Here is a 20,257-nt window from a genome sequence, read left to right as displayed (position 1 = left end):
CCAGAGGCTTGGGCAGAGACCTGGCCCCAGACAAGGGAGAGATAAAAGGGGCGACAAGACAAGCTGGCGTCTTCCCGGGGGAAGGCTGAGATGGGAGAGGAGATTGTCTCCGGCAGGCCCTCCCCGGGGCCCTCACCTCCTGCTCCCTGCCTGACCTCGTGGCTCACATCAAAGAGGGGACCTCTTTCCCTTGCTCTGCTCCCTGAATGGGTCCAGACCATGCTGCCTGGGTCCTTGGAGCTGCTGACAGACAGGCGGTAATCGTTCCCAGAGTGCTGAAGGAAGGCTTGGTGCGCACGGGCCTCCGCAGTCAGAACTGGCCTTCATTGGCTCTCTGTAAGGGGAGGCTGCCATGTCCGCTGTCCCGCTGCCCACCCACCCCCCCCGCCACCCTCGAAGCTCTCCCAGGACAGTCTGTGCTGGGAAAAGGGGTGCACAGTCAGCCTTGACACCCAAAGATGCAGGCGGAAGGCACAGGAGGGGCAAGGGGTCTGGGGCTCCTACATCAGTGTCAGGAAGGCAGTGGAGGAAGAAGGGGTGAGGCCTGGCTCTGAAGGAGCTTATCACTCAGGAGGAATGGGGGAGGGGAGACCAGCTGTAGAAGTCACTCACACTTCTGATGTGCCCAAAGTACATTATTGTCCCAGAGGCTGCCAGACTTGTTACCCTGATTTTTCCTCCATTATTTGTTTATTGTCTTTAAGTTTATTTATTTTGAGAGAACAAGTGCAAGCAGGGGAGGGGCAGAGAGAGAGTCCCAAGCAGGCTCCACGTCATCAGCATGGAGCCCCGTATGGGGCTCGAACCCACGAACTGTGAGATTGTGACCTGAGCCGAAATCCAGAGTCGGACACTTAACTGAGTCACCCCGGCACCCCTTCCCTCCATTATTTATTAAATAGTATGACATCAGCCTGTTTTTATTAGTCAGAGTCATACATAACCATCAATCAATGCTTCTGATCAACAAAGAGATTGCAGCGTTTTCCTACAATTGAGCCAAAGTAAAATCAACAGAGACCTAAGAACTCTTGACGTTTTAGCTAAGCGGTGCGACCACGTGGTGGGTAATTGTATTTCCAGTAGACGTTTTGGTAGTTGAGAACAACTTGACTATGCATTCTACATTTCTGTAATGAACCTGTCGTACTTTTCTAACTGAGTGTTTATGAATCAAATTCTATTTCAAATTCACCAAGGGAGCCCAAACCACATCCTGCCCCCACTGTCTCTTTCCACCAGAGAGCAGAAAACCCCAGATTTTCTACTTAAAAAAAAAAAAAAAAAAAAAAAAAAAAAAAAAAAATTAGGGGACCGAGATTTACAAGCCTGGGGTAACCAAAGTCAGGGTTATCATAAGGTTAAAGAAAGACAGCAAAAAACTTCTGGAGGATACTTGATCCTTGATGAAAACCTGTTCCCCCTTTTTAGAGTAGCTCAGCCGGAGAGGAATAAAATCTTGGAGACTGCTGCCATCTGGTGGCCTAATCAGAAACTGCAATTATTTTTCTGTTTTCATTTAGTACTGTACTAAAACTAAATTGTAACCTGTGAGATTATCTAGATTCCACCAAGTACGACTTTCAGAAATGGAAATTTACCACAACAGTTCTATGGGGGAAAGAATAATTTTTCTTTTTTTTTTTTTAATTTGAGAGAGAGAGAGCGTGCGCATGTGGGAGAGGGGCATAGGGAGAGAGAATCTCAAGCAGGCTCCACACTCAGCATGGAGTCCGATGTGGGGCTCAATCCCATGACCCTGGGATCATGACCTGAGCTGAAATCAAGAGTCGGATGCTCAACCGACTGAGCCACACAGGTGCCCCAAGAATAATCTTTTCAACAAATGGTGCTGGGGGCAACTGGCTACCCCCACGCAAAGCTGGACACCTTCCGTAGATCATATACAAAAATTAACTTAAAATGGATCAGACCTAAATGCAAGAGTTAAACTAGAGAACTACTAGAAGAAAATATAGGAGGAAATTTCCCTTATTTTGGGCTAGACAATGTTTTCTTATATATAAAATGCCAGCAGCACACCCAACAAAAGGAAAAATGAATTGTACTATATCAGAAAGACTTCTGTGATCTAGGTGATGTAATCAAGAAAGTGAAAGGACAACAGGAGGCAAGAAGACACTTGCAAATCATATGTCTGATCAGGGACTGGTACCAGAATAAAGAACTCTTGCAACTTCGTAAGAAAGGACAAATAACCTAATTTATTTTTATAAGGAGGCTCCATGCACAGCACAGAGCCCAATGTGGGACTTGAACTCACAACCCTGAGATCAAGACCTGAGTTGAGATCAAGAGTTGGATGCTTAACCAACTGAGCCACTCAGGTGCCCCAAATAACCCAATTTTAAAATGGGCAAGATGTTTGAAGATATTTCTCCCAACAAAATGTATAAATGGCTAGTAAACACACAAAAAGATGCTCGATATCATTAACCATCAGTGAAATGCAAATCAAAACCACAATGATAACGCCAACATATGGAAACAACCTAAGTGTCTATCAATGGATGAACGGATACAGAAAATGTAGTATATATACACAGTGAAATAATGCCCTGACATTAAAAAAGGGGAAAATCTTGCCATCTGCAACAATATGGAAGGACCTTCAGGGTATTATACTAAGTAAATGAGTCACACAGAGAAAGACAAACACTGTATGACCCCGCTTACATGTGGAATCTAAAACAAAACAAAGAGCTCATAGATAGAATAGATTGGTGGTTGCCAAGGGCCAGGGCCGGGGGGTGGGGGGGTGGGGTGAGTGAAATAGGTGAACAGGGTCAGAAGGTACAAACCTGCAGTAATGAAATAAATCCTGGGGATGTCATGGACAGCATGGTGACCATTGTTAATAATAACTGTATTGCATAGTTGAAAGTTATGAAGAGGGGCGTCTGGGTGGCTCACTCAGTTAAGTGTCCAACTTCAGCTCAGGTCGTGATCTCACGGTCTGTGAGTTCGAGCCCCACGTCGGGCTCTGCACTGACAGCTCAGATCCTGGAGCCTGCTTTAGATTCTGTGTCTCCCTGTCTCTCTCTCTCTCCCCCAAATAAATAAATAAACATTTTTAAAAAAGGAGAAAGTTTCAAAGAGCGTAGATCTTAAAAGTTCTCACCACGAGAAAAACATGTATTATTATGTATGGTGATACATTTTGCCATACACAGAAAAATCGGATCGTTATGTCATACACTTGAAACTCATATGTTATACGTCAGTTGCACTTCAATTAAAACACAACACAGGAAATCACTTCACATCTACTGGGATGGTGATAATCAGAAAGACAGGTAATAACAAACGTTGGTGAGAAGCTGGAACCCTCATACATTGTTGCTGGGAGTCTAAAATAGTGCCAACTCCTTCGGAGTACTGTCTTGGCAATTTTGCAAGTATTAAGCAGTGTTACCACGTGACCCAACAATTCCACTCCTAGATCCCTAGGAGTACCCAAGAAAAATGTGAACATACATCCACGTAAAAACTTTATAAATGAATGTTCCATAAGAGCCCAAAAGTGGAAAAATCATTAACTGATAAACGGATAAGCAAGAATTGGCAAGCTTACATCATGGAATGCTATTCAGTGATAAAAAGAAATGAAATGCTGATATATGTTACAACATGGATGAGCCTTGGGAACATTACGTTGAGCGGAAGAAGCTAGGCACAAAACGCCATACATGACATGATTTTATTTATAGGAAGTATGCAAACTAGGCAAATCTCTAGAGACAGAAAATAGATGAATCGGTGGTGTCGCTGGGTGTGCGTGGGAATGAAGAGTGCCAAATGGGTGTAAGGTTTCTTTTTTAAGAGTGAAAATATTCTAAAATTAGGTTAGATGGTGATCCAATTCTGGGAACATAAAACTATTGAGTTAAATGGGTGAATTTTATTGTATTGTGAAGTTTATCTCAAAAAGGAGGTTTTCCACATGGCAAATTTAATCCGTTTCAACCTAACCTATTACAGTAATTGGGCTCTTATAATATGTCAGAAACTATTCTGGAAACGTACTATAAATTCATTTAATCCTTAAGACATCTAATAAAGGTACTATTATTTGACCCATTTTGCAGGTGAGTGAACTGAGGCTCAGAGAAGTTAAATAAATTACCTACTGTCACAGCAAATAAATAGCAGAGCCAGCATTTTAACCCAAAGCCCATCTGGCTTCAGAGCCTGAGGACTAACTTCCCCCCACCCTCCAGTGCTACAGCTGCCTCTGTTCACTAGTCGCTTTTGGAGGGTTTACAAGTATAGGGCTTGGAGGCCAGAGACACAAATTTGAAGGACTTGGTGACTGCCCACAAGACGGTTGCATCTGGGAGGAGGCAGACAGAATTACAGGCAATGATTAAGATGCTCTGTAGTAAGTGCTCAATGACATGCTCATGGTGCTTTGGGAACACAGGGTAATGACCATCTTCTGGATCTCCTTCTGCACATGCGTGAAACACGTGGACTTGGGAGGGCTACCCCCAAACCTGTTCCCTCCCTATTTATTGCTAAGTCACCTCATCTCCTTCGTTGCTCAAACAGACTCCCTGGGAGTCTAGACTCAACCTCTACCCCATATTCGGTCATTTCTACTCATTGGTCTTCTGGGCTGCATTTTAAACCTGTCTAGTCCACCCCAGGGCCTCGCCCTGGTGCAGGCAACTGTCACATCTCACCTGGACTGTTGCATGGGCCCTTTACCAGTCTCCCTACTCCTCTGCTTATCTCCCCCCAAAATATTCTGCACACACCAACTGACGAGTCCCATAGGGTGATCAACAGGCAAACAGCCCTGCAGGTGTGAGAGTGGGAATCAGTCTGGCGTCGGGGGTGGGGTGGATCTTAAAGAGAGCTGATATGAATAGTGTGGGGCTTCTGATGTGTCGACACCTCTAGGGTGGAGTGTTTGTGTGTATGGACGTACCGATGGGAGCTAGAAGGCATGGGTTACTTGTGCATTTAGGACATGTTTGGGTACAAGTCGCTGTGACTGCATCTACACAGCAAGTGAAAAAGCCCATGAAAGAAGGGCTTTGCCCTGTGTGATCAGCACCCATTAAAATCCATTTTCACTTCTGTGGACTGTAGCAGATGGCAGTGTGCTAAGTGGGATGCAAGGAAGTGAACAGAAATATCTCAAGGTCACTTGCCTAAAGGACCTTAAGGGTGCGGCAGATGGAGGCATCTACATAGACGGGCCACCAAGACTGTCACTCACTAGGGGACAGAAAGGTGAAGGGATCCGGAGGGAGCTCGGGTGGAGGGGGAAACTGAATGTTGGAAGGAATTTGCCTGGCCTTTGTCCTTGGCTCCTTCCTGGGAGGGAGCCTCTAAATCCACACACAGTTTCCCAAGTGATAGGAGTGGCTTTGTTATTTGGGATGGGCCCTGATAGTATGTGCTAATAAGTGATCCTGTGGAGCTTCCAGAATGGGGCTGGCCTTGTGAAAAGGTTAACCTTGGGACTGGAGGGTTGGGGCTTTGAGACGGAGAAAAGAGCTAGATTGAGTTCAGTCATCTGGCCACTGCTCTAATCAGTCCTGCTGAAGAGCTGAGCCCCAATGAACACTCAACATGGTACCTTAAGTGACCTTCCTGGCTGAGAACACACATCCATGTGCCAAGAGGGTGCCGTGTCCTGATTCCTCAGGGAGGGGACATGGTAGCTTTAAGTTCAGAACCTTCCCAGACCTCGCCCTTTCCTCCTTTTGGCTGTCCTGACTTGTATCCTTTTATTGCTACTAATAAAGCAGTAAGTATAGCACTTTCCTGAGTTCTGGGAGTTGTTCCAGTGAATTATTGAGCCTGAGAAGGGAACGGGAACCTCTGAATTTGTGGCTGCTAGGCAACGGGGTTCAGGACATGCTACCCCAAAACAGGTCCCTTGGCACACTGAATATTTTAAGCTGAAGAAGCTTGAGAAAATGGCAGAACCAGGAGGGTTGCTTTGACCTCTCACCCCTCATTCAAATGAGGTCATGCCCTCATTTGGGAGGTGCCCTCTCTATACCCAAGGAAAGGAGAATCTCCTTTGTCCAAAGACAGAGAGACGCCAAGAATTCTAACATGCTTTGCTAGGTTTTCCCTCGGTTTACGATGACCTCACATTTCTTCACCTACCATATTCCATGACCATCCATCCACTCATCACACCCAGCATAAAAATACACAAGTCTGGGGACACCTGGGTGACTCAGCTGGTTAAGCATCTGACTCTTGATTTCAGCTCAGGTCATGATCTCACAGTTGGTGAGTTCGAGCCCTGCATCTGGCTCTGTTGCTGGTGGTGCGCAGCCTGCTTGGATTCTTTCTCCTCTCTCTCTGCCCCTTCCCTGATCGCTCACTCTCTCTCTCTCTCCCTCTAAATAAACAAACATACATACATTAAAAAAACACCACCACAAGTCTCATTTTTTGGATCTTCATTTCCTTATGAAGACCCCCATGCTGTGTAAAACTCATTATCACATAAACTTGTATGTTTTTCTCCAGTTGTATCTGTCAGTTTAATTTTTTAGATCCAGCCAAGGACCTAAGAGGGTTTGAAAGAGGACTTCAGCTGCCTCCATTTTGATCTCAGTCTGTACTTCCTAACTGCTTAAGTTCCTTCCAGCTTCTCTCTTAACTCAGGCCAAAGATCCCAAGGGCAACGCATCCCGTGATGGGAATTGAAACTACCCCCTGAAGCAGTAACAGCTGTCCTGACACCAGCAAGACCCCAAGTGATCGACTCCAAGACAATGATGGACCTGACCTCTACTGCCCACCTGCATGTACCCACCAACCTTTGCCCCACATTTTCCTTCTATCAACCTGGAAGTATTTTTGGCACCTTGGAGACGGTCTTTGAGACGCTGGTCTGCGGTCTTCCTGGTGTTGGCCTCGCTGAAATAAATTCGTCCTGTTTCACCTCCACCCTGCCTTTGGGCCGGACCTGGTCTGTTGGGACCCTTCCAGCCGTGAGCTCGTTTCCCTTGAGCCCGTTAGAGGTTGACCAAAACTTATCCCTCCCTTATGTTGGTCAGAAGGGTGGGGGATTGTCTGGGATTCCAAGCCTGCAGCTGGTGTCTGGAGAGGAGTCTTGGGGGGGGGGGGGGGGGAGTCACTGCACTTAACTTGTGGAGACTGGCCTCCTCACCCTGGGCAGTCAGTATCGGAGTTACACTGCACCAAGCCAGCACTTTCCACCCCACTGAGGAAAAGGAGTCTGCATCCCTAAGGCATGCTTTGCGGCAGCAGATAAAAGGTTGTGTCTTTGTATATCCTAGCAGGCACTCTGGCTAAAAGGAGCCCAGGGCAACAGATGGGGCAAACCTAACAATGTGTTTCGTGATGTCCCTGTCCTAGTTGGAACCACCTTACCCTCTCTGACTTTAGGGAAACTTAGGGACCTGGGGATGGTCTCGACACTCCAGTCTGCATTTGGTTTCTGGTGGGAACTATCCTATCACAGTCGTAGGGAGTAGAGCCAGTGCTCAGGAAGACGTGGTAGGATTAAAGAGGAAAGCACATCTCCAGAGAAGGGGTTCTAGAGCCGAACAGGGCACCACGTTTGTGACCACCTGGGTTTGGGGACAGGTGTTTGCTTACAAATCTTATTTAGTGAGCGATATACTTGGAGATTTCACATAAACACAGCTGATCTGCAAAGAACATGGGTTTGCACTGCATAGGCCACGGATTTTCTTTGATAAATACAGTACAGTTCTGTAAATGTATTTCTTTTCCTTATGATGCTCTTAATAACATTTTTTTCTCTCTTTATTGTAAAGAATACAGTATAGAATACATACAACATACAAAATATGTGTTAATCCACTGTAGGCTATCAGTAAAGCTTTTGGGGAATCAAAAGTTATGCGTGAATTTTTTACTGTGAGGCGGAGCAGGGGGGAGGCCGGTGCCCCCAAACCCCTCAATGCTGTTCAAGGGTCAAGTGTGTCGGGTTTCTTGGAAAAAATTAGAAAATCTGTTTCCACATTGCAACACCCAGCTGGAGCTAACACTTGCCCTCTCTGGATGGTGCGTGTGCTCCCCACCGGGGCCTCACACCTCGCCTGCCATTTACATCTGCTTTTCTTGCTTATCCAACACCCCTTCGCAGGCTCCAGTCACTCCTGCAGCAAGGCTCCTGGGCTCCAGCAGCAGAGCGCCCTGCATTCTAGGACACGGGCCTACAAAATGCAAGACTAAGCAAATGGAGCAGAAAGGTTCTGCTCCATTTGTCCATGAGGACAGTAACTCACTGCTTCTGAATCTATCAGAGAACCATTATATGCTCTTTCCAAACACAGGAACCTTCCCGATAGATCAAGAACTTTATTGTTGGACGTAACCAGTGTCTGAGCACAGATTCCGTGCCGTAGTTCTCCTTTTCCGATCACTGACCCAATCGGCCCGGTCCTGGGCTCTCTTCTATCTTGGCAGGGAGACTTCCCGCAAGCTCTTCCAGAGAATGGCCAGAGCATTGGTAAATATTCAGTGTCCGGTAAAAGCCCAGAAGCAGCTGGGTTTCTTCCACTTATAGCACCTGACCCTTCTGGAGTCTGTCTCCGACGAGAAGCTAGCAGAGTCCACTAAACAGTGAAGAATTCAGGGGCCAAACTGCCCAAGGGTCTTCACTGTGCTCTCAGACGTCCAGCTTCATCGTCCCCACTTTGATCCTGACTTGGCATCCGTAAGTCCAGACGTCTCAGGGAGCACAGAAAGTAGCGAGGAGGCTTGCAGACCAAGTTGAGTTCCTCCTTCCTGGACCCCAGGGCTGGCAGGACCAGCTGGCGGGCATGCAGGTGAAGGGGGATGTGGCGGGCCTTCGCCTGTTTCAGCCCCAGCTTCTTCAGGGTACCGACAGACAGCTTCTGTACAAAGACAAAAGAGCTTCTTGAGAGCCAGGCCAATGGCTCATCCTTGAGCAGCACGCAGGGCCAGAGGCCTTCCACCTAAAGGAACCAACACTAACTCCCCTGGAAGACACAGTGGTGGACGGCCCGTCAGGGACATTGCCAGGAAGGTTCAGAATCCAGGTAAGAGAAAAACCACACCAGAGAAGCTCATATCAGCCAACGCTCTGGTCTTCCTAGAGAACAGGCTGTAACATCGAGAGATAAAAAAGCTCTTCAGCAATAGCGTGAAAGGCTGCTCAGAGCCTTCAGAAAGTCTGCTCCCCCTGCCCCCGACCTCCTAACAAAATCCGAGACTAAGGAATAAAGCACAAAGGTTTTGCTAACAGATGGTACAGCTCCATAAGAACAGTGGCTGTTTCTCTATAAGCTCGGGAACTTACACAGCCTTGTGGTGACTCACTTCAGGGCTTAACAAGGGGAAAGCATTAAGTTCTCCCCCTTATCTGTTGCACCTTGGGTCAAACCAGTATCACCTGGGGGGCCAGCTTATTCCAGTCTGAGTACTTGTGATCACCAAGGATTGGGCAATCCAATCCAAAAGACAGGTGAACTCGAAGCTGATGTTTTATGCCTTTAAAAAAAAAAGAGAGAGAAAACTTGAGGAGCGACAGAAACCATACCACCACTTCCAACCATGTTAAATCAAAGCACAGTAAAACCGGCAAAGCCACACCTACAATGAAGTATAAAGAACAACAACAAACTGTAAGCTACCAGGGAGCAAACATTATACATACCGTTGAGCCTCTAAATTCCCCTCTCCACCCTCCACGGTTCCCCTTCCACCACATATAACCTGGGCTTTTTTTTTTTTTTTAGCTTTATTACATAATGCTAAATAGTATTGCTTTCCACATTTTCTCACTGTAGCAAAATATACAGAACAAAAAATGTATCAGTTTAGCCATTTTTAAGTGTGCGGTTCTGTGGCACTGAGCACATTCACTGGTTGTGCAGCCATCACCGCCATCCCTCTCCAGAACTTCTTCCTCCTCCCACGCTGAAACTCTGAACCAATTAAACAACAGCTCCCCATTCCTGCCCCCGTTCCCCCAGCCCCTGGTAACCACTATTCTACTTGGTCTTTGAATCTGAGTACTCTAGGGATCTCATACATGGCACCATACAATATTTGTCCTCCCGTGTTTGGCATCTTTCACTTAGCACAAAGTTCATCTATGCTGTAACACGTGTCAGAATTTCCTTCCTCGTCAAGGCTGGATAATATTGCATCGTATGTATAGACCAGATTTGGTTTATCCATTCACCTTGTCCATGGACATCTGGGTTGACTTCACCTTGTGGCTACTGCAAACAATGCTGCTATGAACACTGGTGTGCATGTATCTTCTCGAATACCTGCTTTCAATTCTTTTGGGTTTATACCCATGAGAATTGCCGAATGGTAATTCTATGCTTAATTTTTTGAGAAACCATTTTTGCAAATTTTTAAATAAATGTAACCGAACTAATTATATCCCTCTGCTACCTAGTGTTTTTTCTTTCTTTCTTTCCTTTTTTTTTAAACAACAATCATCCCCATTGGAGCTCCCAGCCTCAGATTAGCACCAGAAGCACACTCTTAAACATGCCAGCTACAATCCCAGCCCTCCCACAATACCAGCTGTTCAGAAGAAGGGCAGAGTCCAGCACAAGGCCCCGGACAGAGCTGAGCGGCCCTGGGGTTTCGCTGTCCCACCGATCCCACTGCACAACAGTGGCCCCTCACCGGTAATTGGCTGGAGCTCTAAGAGGGCGGAGGACAGAGTGCTGCTTAGCACCTGGTATTGAGTCACAGCTACATGCGCGTTGCGGCTCGTTCGTGCTCTCACCATCTTCCCATTGTCCATGCGGTAGCCTGGGGACAGCGTCATCTGAAACCAAAAAAATCAAGATATGTCGCAAAGGAAGAGCAGAAAACCCATCCCTCTGGGCCACAGCTCACCCACCTTGTAGTGCTGCTGCAGGCCTTGCACCTCCTTCTCAACGATGGGGATATCCACAACTCCCGCTGAGGGCACCGGGACACGCACAGCGATGGCCCTGGGAGTGACACACAGACCCTCACTTAAGCCACAAGGTGAGGGGGAAACTCCTCGGATTTGGCTAGAGGCATTAGCACTGGACCTTCTGTGGTCAGTTCTTAAGACGGGACCATCCCAAATGACCTCTCGTCATAGCACTTAGCCTGAGAGCTTGATACAAACACATCCGTTTTTCTACCAAAGTAATATTACATATATACTAATTACTAATATCTACTAATTACAGAATATTTGGGAGAAAACAATAGAAAATTTATCATAGTAGCATGCTCTTTCATTCTAGCCTTTAAAAATGAATATTTATAGTTTAAAACAAAACTGGGGTAATATGGTTTTGTATCCTGGTTTTTCTTATTATCTTTAAGTTTATTTATTTATTTTGAGAGACAGAAAGAAAGAAAGAAAGAAAGAAGAAAGAAAGAAAGAGTAGGGGAGGGGCAGAGAGAGAGAATCCCAAGCAGAGTCTGCACTGTCAGCACAGTGCAAACTCACAAACTGTAAGATCACATACGACCTGATCTGAAATCAAGAATCGGATGCTTAACCTACTGAGCCGCCCAGGCTCCCCAGGTATCCCAGTTGTTTGGGGTTTTTTTTGTTGTTGTTTGTTTACCATTTACAGCTTATTTATTTGTTTTTAAAGAGAGAGAGAATGGGGGAGGGTAGAGAGAGAGGGAAAGAGAGAATCCCGAGCAGGCTCCACACTGTCAGTGCAGAGCCCGATGTGGGGCTTGAACTCACAAACCATGAGATCATGACCTGAGCCGAAATCAAGAGTCAGCCACTCAACCGAGTGAGCCACCCAGAGCCCCCATGTATCTTGGTTTTTAAAAGATGGCTAAGTTCTGGCTGCACGTGAAGCGTATGAACAAGTAAACGAATTCACAGATCTGCTCCTGCCGGATTTGCCAGATACACAAAACCGGGGGAACTGTGCTCCGTGCTCAAGGTCACAGAAGCAACTACCACCACGAGATAACCATTCCAGATCACGTTTGTTGGAGGTCTCCTTTCATTACGGGTAGAAGACTCTCTAATCTGTCCCTTTGCTTACGCATCTTTCAGGTAAATCACAAAGGAATCCTCCTGGGCACTTGGTGGCCTATCACTGACTGCCCCTCATACATTTCACACCCTGGACTCCTCATGTTGGGTTGGTAGCAGTTTGGGCTGTTCTCTGACATAGTTTATCACACTTAGACTGAGTTTTAACTGCTAGCTCACTCTTCCTAAGGACCTAACATTACTAATGTTCGCTCACTCCACATTCAGTGAATGTAAAGAGGCATTGATTTAGGTAGGTACTAGTTCTGTATAGAAGAGCAAGACAAAAATCCCTGCTTTCAAGGAATTCGAAATTTAGTTAGAAGATTCAAACAAGTAACTGTAACAAGTCACTATCAGTTAAGTCAGCAAATACTAATTGGTTGCCTACTATGTTCTAATTCTAACTCCTACTTCCTGCACTTGGTATTTAATATTTAAAGTCAGCATTAACTGTGTTCCAGTCAACTTTCCAGCATTATCTGTCACCATTCCCCACTCCAGACTAGACCGCATGTTCTACCCTTTTGTGCCTACCATTCGTACAATCTATAACACGTTTCTCCATCTTGTCTTTCAAATCCTATTCATTCATCAAGACACAATTAACTGATTTCAATTCCTCCATGAAGCCCGACCCTCAGAATGGTTAGTGATTCTAAACTCTCATAAACAATTTTCATAAATAGCATAACACTTTTTAATAGATTTAACATCTGGATTACTTATATGCATGAGAATAGCCTCAATTTTCTGCCTTTCAGCTTTTACTATGAGTTACATACTGGGTCAAAACGCTTTACATGCATTGTCTCACTTAATTCTCTCCTCAACTCTATTATTCTCATTTTTCATATACAGACAAAGCTTAGAGAAGTTTCATAACCTGCCTAAGGACTCCCGCTGTTAAATGGCACAGCTGACAGGTGAACACAGATCTTGCTGAGCTCTGAGCTACTCTGCTAAACTTCCTCCATTATCTATAATCTCTTCGTACAGCAGTTCTTACGTTTGATTCCTCATCAGAGTCACTTGTGGAGCTTCTGTGGGTGGGCCTCAGCAGAGATTTTTTGAAGGCTCCCAACACTACAAAGTAGCTGCGAAATCTGTAACACCAAAAGAACTAATATCCAAAAGATAAAAAGAATACCCATGAATCAAATAGAAAATAATAAACAATCCAACAGAAACTGGGCAAAAGAAATAAACAGTTTGTTCACAGAAAAGGAAACTCAATAAACATGAGAAGCCAATACACATGCAGGCAATAAGATTGCTGGTACACGGGAAACAGAAAACTTTTTTTTTTTAACTCATCAGAGTGGCAAACCTTTGAAAAATGAGTCGGTCAGCTATAAGGGGAGGTGGGTACTCACTACTCTATTGGGAGGAAAACCTGGCCCACCTAAGAGTAGTAACTTTCGAATATTAAATGTTTCGACCTAGCAATTCCATCTTTAGGAATCTGTCTTAAAAATATACTCACATATTTTTTGCAATTGGCTCAGAAAAATGGGAAGTTAACCAAACATCCATTAATAAGGAAATTATGATATAGCCATACAACAGAATACTATAGAGCTCAGAATGTACACACAGGGGTATCTGGGTGGCTCAGTCGGTTAAGCTTCAAACTCTTGATCTCGGCTCAGGTCACGATCTCATGGATCGTGGGTGTGAGCCCCCATCATGCTCCCTGCTGATAGCTCAGAGTCTGCTTCGGATCCTCCCTCCCTCCCTCTCTCTGCCCCTCCCCTGCTTGTGCACTCTCTCTCAAAATAAATTTAAAATAACTTTAAAAAAAATACAAATGAACTAAAAGCACACACAAAATGCTCTCCCAGATATATTTCCCAAGTGAAAAAAAGCAGGATCCAAAGCAGTGCAAAATATATTGCCATATAATAATTCATTTATACATGCCCGGTATGACTCTGGAAGTTTACACAAGATAGTAGAATACTGGTTGCCTCTGGAAGAAAATTCAGCAGATGGGGGACAGGAGTAGGTTATAGTTTTGTTCATGTATCTTTCCTCTATTAAAAAAAATGGAGGTGTGGCTCCTGGGTGGCTCAGTCAGCTAAGTGTCTGAGTTCAGCTCAGGCCATGATCTTGCGGTTGGTGAGTTCAAGCCCCACATCAGGCTCTGTGCTGACAGCTCAAAGCCTGGAGCCGGCTTCAGATCCTGTGTCCCCCTCTCTCTCTCTGCCCTTCCCCCCACTTGTGCACACATGCTCTCTCTCTCTTGCTCTCTCTCTCTCTCCCTTTCTCTCTCCAAAATAATAAGTGAATAAACTTTAAAAAAAAAAAATGGAGGTAAACTTAAATGTACTAACATGGAAAGATCTCCAAGACAGTTAAGTGAGAAAAGTAAAGTGCAGAGATGCCTGGGTGGCTCAGTTGGTTAAGCGTCCAACTTCAGCTCAGGTCATGATCTCATGATTCATGAGAACACTGCCCGTGCTCTGTTCTTTCTCTTTCTCAAAGATAAATAAACATTAAAAAAAATAATAAAAGTACAGTGGACACTGTACAATGTAATACACACACACAATCACACTGTATATACTAGACATGTACGTAAACGCATCGAGGGAGGACCAGGGGAATAAAAACCAAACTATCCCAAGGGAAGGGACTAGAATGACAGAGTGGGTGGATTCTCCAGGAGTTTTTTTTTTGCTTGATCTTTGATTATTTCACCACAGGAACGAAATCATGTGTTACTTGTGTAATTATCAGTAATTTTTATGTACAACCGTAATTAGGAACCACTATTCTATCAGACTCCAATAGGCTAAGCACTTAGTCTGTTTCCTACACTCCTCATATGCCCACAGGTCCTAGCACAGTGCCTTCTCCTAACAGGAGGTCCTTCCGTACGAATGGACAAAGAGATAAAAGGATGCCCTCATTGATACCAACTCTACCACCAGCGATGGGCTTCATACCAGTACTTCTTTACCACCTGACGGGTTCTAAACAACTCTTGAACTTGATGTGCCATTTCCTTCTCCCATGCCAACACCATTACACCTGTGGTTTCCTTGTCCAGCCGGTGGCACAGATGCAATGGCTCTGCCTTGTGGCCACGAAGCATTTTTGCCAGGATAGGCAATACATCGCTGATGCAGAGCTGGACCCCAGGGCCACCTAAGAAGGGGAGAATCAGAGGTTTTAGGGGCCAGTAAAAGATCCCACCAAAGAACTCTGCTTGGGAAAAGAGTCAGTGCTTTCTAGAGCCTTATTACTGAAATGTGGGCCAGGAACTAGCAACATCAGGATGCCCAGGGAGCTTGCTGGGAAGGAATCTCAGGCCTCCAACTCAGACTATTAAATCAAAATCTGCATTTTAACAAGATGTCCACGTGACTCACACTCGTATTAAACTTTGAGAAGCAATGTCCCAGAGCATGTGGCTTTCTCCTCAGACATATATATACTTATTAACCTACTTGAATACTCGCAATAAAATCAGCAATCAAAATGAGGAAGTCGGGTATTTCACTATATAAACAAAGGCTTGAGACTCTGCCAAGTAAACTCAAGTGATACATACAAGACTGTGAAGCTCTTCTGGGGTATTACAGGCATCACATCTTCCCGTAAAGAAGATGGGACTTTACGTGAGACATTTCTCGCAACTATTCTATGCCTAAGTAGCCGTTGAGCTTGAACAGATTATTTAGTCTTTCTAAGGTGCAGTTTTCTCATCTATAAAATGCAAATATCTGTATAATAATTATCTAATGGGGAATGAGAAGGATCAAGAGTGAAAAAGAAAACACACAAAACACATGGCAATGTCTGACTTAATTCGTTCTGTATGCTTTTATCTACACCTCCCCAAAAAGCATTCTTCTAGTTCAACTATGCTTTTTCCTCCAGCACATCCCTTTCCCAAGTGCATTTTTTTCCTATCACTCTCCATTGGTCACACTCCAACTGTCTCAGACAACTACATTCAACAGTTATTCAAAAACATTTCATTGTCCATCGAGTTCTAGGCATCTTGGGGTTTTGTTAGGCATACTCTGACACACACACACCTCATATGGTTTTTAATTCCTTTTTAATATATTATGAATGCATAATTTATTATGTATTTTTTGGCACCTGAATTTTATAACAACATGAGTATCTTCTATATTTTGTAATTTCTACGACATCTTTAAAGAAAGTTATCTTCTACACAGGTTTATATATGTCTTTGTGGGTGCGTGGGTCCTGAGTATGTTTTTAGTAGTGGAGGCCCGTCTACAGAGCAGTTTAATTTCTGCTTTGGCTGGAGCTCCATTATCTTATCGGTTTTCATACTGGTTTCTGTGATTGGAGTTTCTGCATGTTTAGGTGATCCCTATTTGATCCTTGCCATGCATAGTAAAAGATCTGATTTGTCTAAGGCTATTCTGTCTCCACTCAGGGCTTGAGGTAGGTGACTGATTTATGCTGCAGTTTTGGGCTCCTGGATTGAGATTTTCTGATCTTTGTTCAATGAAGATAGAATGCTTTTCTTGATCTGGACTTAAATGATGAAATTATTGTCTGGATCATGTGACAAAATTGTGCATTAAATCAACCTGGTTAAAAAAAAGACAACTGAAGCAAATTCAGAGCCACTATATTGAAATACTCCTACTTACAGAGGTAATAAACTATCAGAATACATTACCCATAAGAGATTTACAGGCTGAAAATACAAACAGTATTTATGAAAATTAGTGAAAGTGGGAAAATTGTTAACAAAGACTAAAATATAGTGGTGTCACTATCGAAAGGGGAAGTGAAGGGAACCTTAATATATTAAGTCCCGTTTTTTTCTTATGTCATTTCTTTTTTCTCAGTTTTGATGGAAAACAACATGAAGACAAGAACCACACAGCCTTAGTATCTCTCTATAAAAATCCCTGTGGAGGTCTACACACAGCACATTCCATATATCACTGCTGACTGCCAAATGTTTGGAATGCAGGGACTGACCTATATATCCCAGTATCCTCAGTAGTGCCTCAGACAGAACTATATATATATATGTAGTGTCTTACAGAGTGCTCCCCCAAAGCTTAATTATTTTGAATGCAAGGCTTCAAGAAGCCCCACAAGTAATGTGTCCGAATTGTCCATAGGTGTAGCGAAAACAGAACCAGCAGCACCCCTCTCCTTCCCACGTGGTCCTTACCATGCACGGGGAGACCGTAGGGTTTATTGATGACCACGAGATCCTTGTCTTGGTGCACAATCCCTCGGCTCAGTGCCTTGGCAAGCACGTTGGGGTGGACTCGCTGCAGCTGCTGTGTGAACCGCACGAGTTCCTGCACTCTCCGCTGAACAGGGTTTGTGGGCACCTACGGGGAGAGAAGGAGCGACAGGAAAAGCCTGGTGAAGATCTTCAATAAGCCTGGGTGAGAATCTAGGTTGGGAATGACTATCTCTGCATTGGACTCGCGCCTTCCCCGAATAATTTGAGAGCAGCGGTGCGCGTCTGTCTTAACTTGTCCCATCGCAGTGCTCAGGAGCGAGGCCGGCAGAAGCCAAAGACACACCCCGTAGGAAGACACAGACCTCTTCCCTTTCCATTTCTCCCCATTCTCCCACATGTCCTCCACATTTGCTTAACAGCTGTCAGAGGACCCTCCTACCTCACTCCCAGCCCAGGAATCCAATTAACGCACTGCCTCTTGGGAGTTGTGGTCCTTTCGAACTCACCGGTTGCGTCTTCGTCTTTTGTTCCTGTTTCTGGGATCGGAGTTTCTCCGCTAACTTCTGGGCATTCAGAGTCCCAGACGCAGCAGCGGAGGAACAAAATGGCTGGCAGGCGAGAATGAAACGACTCCCTAAACACTGCCCGGAACCCCTCACCCAAAGGCCCAGAGCATTACAGCTGGGCGCCGCCATCTTGTCAAAAAGGGAGGGGCGAGCCAAGACCACGTGCGAAAGAGGGGCTTGGGGGAGGAGGGGATGGGCGGGCTCTCGGGATCACGTGAGCATGAGGCGGGCTCTCGGCCGAGTCACGTGGGGCGGTGCGCGCAGAGTGCGGCTGCGCCGGCCGGTAGCTGCAGCTGGAGCGGTGGCGTTTGGAGGAGACTCGGTGAGTGTGTTGGGAAGCCAGGCTCGGGCTGGGAAATGCCGGTTCATCAACGTTTTAACGTTTTCACGAGTCTGGGGTTTCTGTTCTCGGAGAGCATTGCACTGGGAACCGTTTCTCCCTTTGCGAGAAGATCCCACTCACAAACACCTCCCCGCCCCCGCGCCCCGTGGAAGCGATGCCCCATAAACGCTCGCCCCAGAGCCTTCTTGGGCGCTTACCTCGTCCCTCTTGGCAACCACATCCCTGGTGTCCGGCGAGTCCCCTGAGGGACGCGTCGTGTCACCTCTCATTTCCTTGCCGTTCGACCTTCGGAGATGCCCGGATCTCTGTAGCCTCTCCACCCCTCACCTCCTCTTTGTTTCAGGTTGTAACCTGTCCTTCTCTCCCGGGGATGATGGGGAGCCCCGCCGTTACCCAGGGGCCCCAGCCCGTATTTCCTCCTTAGGGAATACCTTGAGTTTCTTATGTTACTCTTCAAGAATTCATTTTTTGTTTGTTTGTTTTGGAGTCTCCTCTCCCCCTATGCTCTCCCTGCTCCTTCCAAAGACTGAAAATACAGTACAGAGCACGCACCTTCCTTTCCCTTTGCTGCTTCCTTCATTTTTTTTTTCCCCTCCCTACTTTGCAACCGCCCTAGACCCTCTCTCCCTCTCTTAACAAGGTGCGGTGTTGGGACTCTCATGCCCAAACTGTAAGCGACTCCCTGTGACTTCACCCCGGGGGTGGCCGAAAAGATGGACATCTGGTTGGGGGTGATAATGGGAAAAGTATCTCGGGACATACCTGCCATTTGTTAAGAAGCCTAGTGGCGAGTTCCGAAGAGCTGTTTGGAAAACCAATGGATCTGTACCGACACTAGAGGACACAGTTTTTAAGACTGCTTAGAATGAAGGTTCCCTGAGGAGTTGGTATAGGTAGTGGAATTAGGTTTGCGATTACGCCCCTTCGAAAGGGACGGGCAGAAGGGAGCCATATTGGGCGTGCAATAAAGTTGAACAAGTAAGTGGAGCTAACCTATGGAAAACTTTAAGTTGAAGAAGAGTTTGAACTAGATGTGATAAGTATTGAGTGTTTGAAGCTTCTTGAGCAGTAGAGAGACTCCTTGAAGTTGGAATTCTAGAAATGAATCTGGCAGTTGAATGCAGGACAGATTAAAGAGAGGAAGGCTTTGATAGCAGGGAAATCAGCTGGGATACTTTAGTCTAGACGATCAGTAAAGAGGTTATGCTTCATCCGGTGGTCTTTTCCCCTACACGGTACTGTTCTTTGAGTTTGAATTGCTTTTGAATACAGGTCAGGATGTATCATTGGCAACTGCTGTTGAAGCCTGAGTCCCTTGAGGATTGCTCACGTTTTCTTTGTGAAACCCACATCTGGCACAGAGTAAACTCACAAATATTCATTCTTTAGATGGCTGCATGCATCACAGACATGTGTTAGATGTGTCTGAACATTCGAATTGTCTTCTTTCTGTCAGTTTTTGACCTGAAGAATGGAAGTGTGGGAGTAAATGTATGAAGAATGGGAAGGAAGGCTTGTGTATGTTTCTGTAATAAGACAGGTGATCACGATATGAATTTGAAGAATCCTGAGGGAGGTTGGAAAACAACTTTTCTTCTTTTTTTTTTTTCTTCTTCACATTTACAGGTAAGACATAAGACATAGATCTATAAAAGGTGAGAATTACTATCTTTTACTGATATGTTCCAGATGCAGGTTCAAATTTTATTAATTTCAGTTAGGGACATGAAGCCTCCTTTTCCAAGGACTCTGAAATATGGATGTCAGGATTTAAATTCAGATCCTTGTGTTAATTATGAACTTGTTTTAAGTATAGTATTTTTATAATTTTGTGTAAGGGCTGTTTCTGCCTTAACCTCTGCTTGGCATTCAAGAAATGACACCTGTTCTTGCAGAATTGGCATTCTGTAGCACGAAACAAATGAAGAACCAACTCAGATGTCAATGCTGGTGACAACAGAGCTTGTGTTCTTGGGTTTCAGGGTAACCCAAGGTACAAACTGTAATACCGAAGAATAAAAAAACTGGTCACTTTTTTTCTGAAGAAGGAACTTTCAGGTTTTTCTTTTTGTAACTGTAAGATATTTGAAGAGTTCAAAGGTTTTGTTTGTTTGCTTGTTTTCACA

The 20,257-nt window shown here is 45.1% G+C and overlaps 2 protein-coding genes across 4 annotated transcripts in view; one reads left to right on the top strand and one right to left on the bottom strand.

The window, feature by feature from the left end:
* Positions 1-8,335: 8,335 nt before the first annotated feature.
* On the bottom strand, positions 8,336-17,932 carry RPUSD4 (RNA pseudouridine synthase D4). Of its 2 annotated transcripts, none has more exons than XM_060605187.3 (7): positions 17,729-17,932; positions 17,202-17,367; positions 14,974-15,175; positions 10,883-10,976; positions 10,663-10,807; positions 9,407-9,504; positions 8,336-8,888 (listed from the first exon to the last, which is right to left on the bottom strand). In XM_060605187.3, exons 1-7 carry the CDS (start codon positions 17,915-17,917, stop codon positions 8,649-8,651), a joined length of 1,134 nt encoding a protein of 377 aa, XP_060461170.2. In that variant the 5' UTR covers positions 17,918-17,932; the 3' UTR covers positions 8,336-8,648. The 2 variants fall into 2 exon arrangements, with proteins under 2 accessions (XP_060461170.2, XP_060461171.3); XM_060605188.3 differs by lacking the exon at positions 17,729-17,932 and adding an exon at positions 17,515-17,654.
* An 80-nt stretch (positions 17,933-18,012) lies between these two features.
* Positions 18,013-20,257, top strand: part of SIRAL1 (SIR2 antiphage like 1) — a 48,670-nt gene continuing 46,425 nt past the window's right edge. For both annotated transcript variants that reach the window (XM_060605190.3, XM_060605189.3), the window contains exon 1: positions 18,013-18,110. The gene's annotated coding sequence lies outside the window, so the exon portion shown is untranslated. The remainder of the gene's footprint in view (positions 18,111-20,257) is intronic.

This window comes from Panthera onca, chromosome D1 (genome assembly GCF_046562875.1).
Source record: "Panthera onca isolate mPanOnc1 chromosome D1, mPanOnc1 haplotype 2, whole genome shotgun sequence".
Lineage (NCBI taxonomy): Eukaryota > Metazoa > Chordata > Mammalia > Carnivora > Felidae > Panthera > Panthera onca.
This window is presented reverse-complemented; position numbering and strand designations above follow the sequence as displayed.

Excerpts from the sequence above, each read along its gene's own strand:
- RPUSD4 (XM_060605187.3), bottom strand. The coding sequence starts at position 17,917 with ATGGCGGCGCCCAGCTGTAATGCTCTGGGCCTTTGGGTGAGGGGTTCC. Across the intron at positions 17,368-17,728 it reads AAAAGACGAAGACGCAACCG|GTGCCCACAAACCCTGTTCA; the intron begins GTGAGTTCGAAA and ends CTCTCCCCGTAG. Across the intron at positions 8,889-9,406 it reads GGAATAAGCTGGCCCCCCAG|AAGCTGTCTGTCGGTACCCT; the intron begins GTGATACTGGTT and ends GTCTTTGTACAG.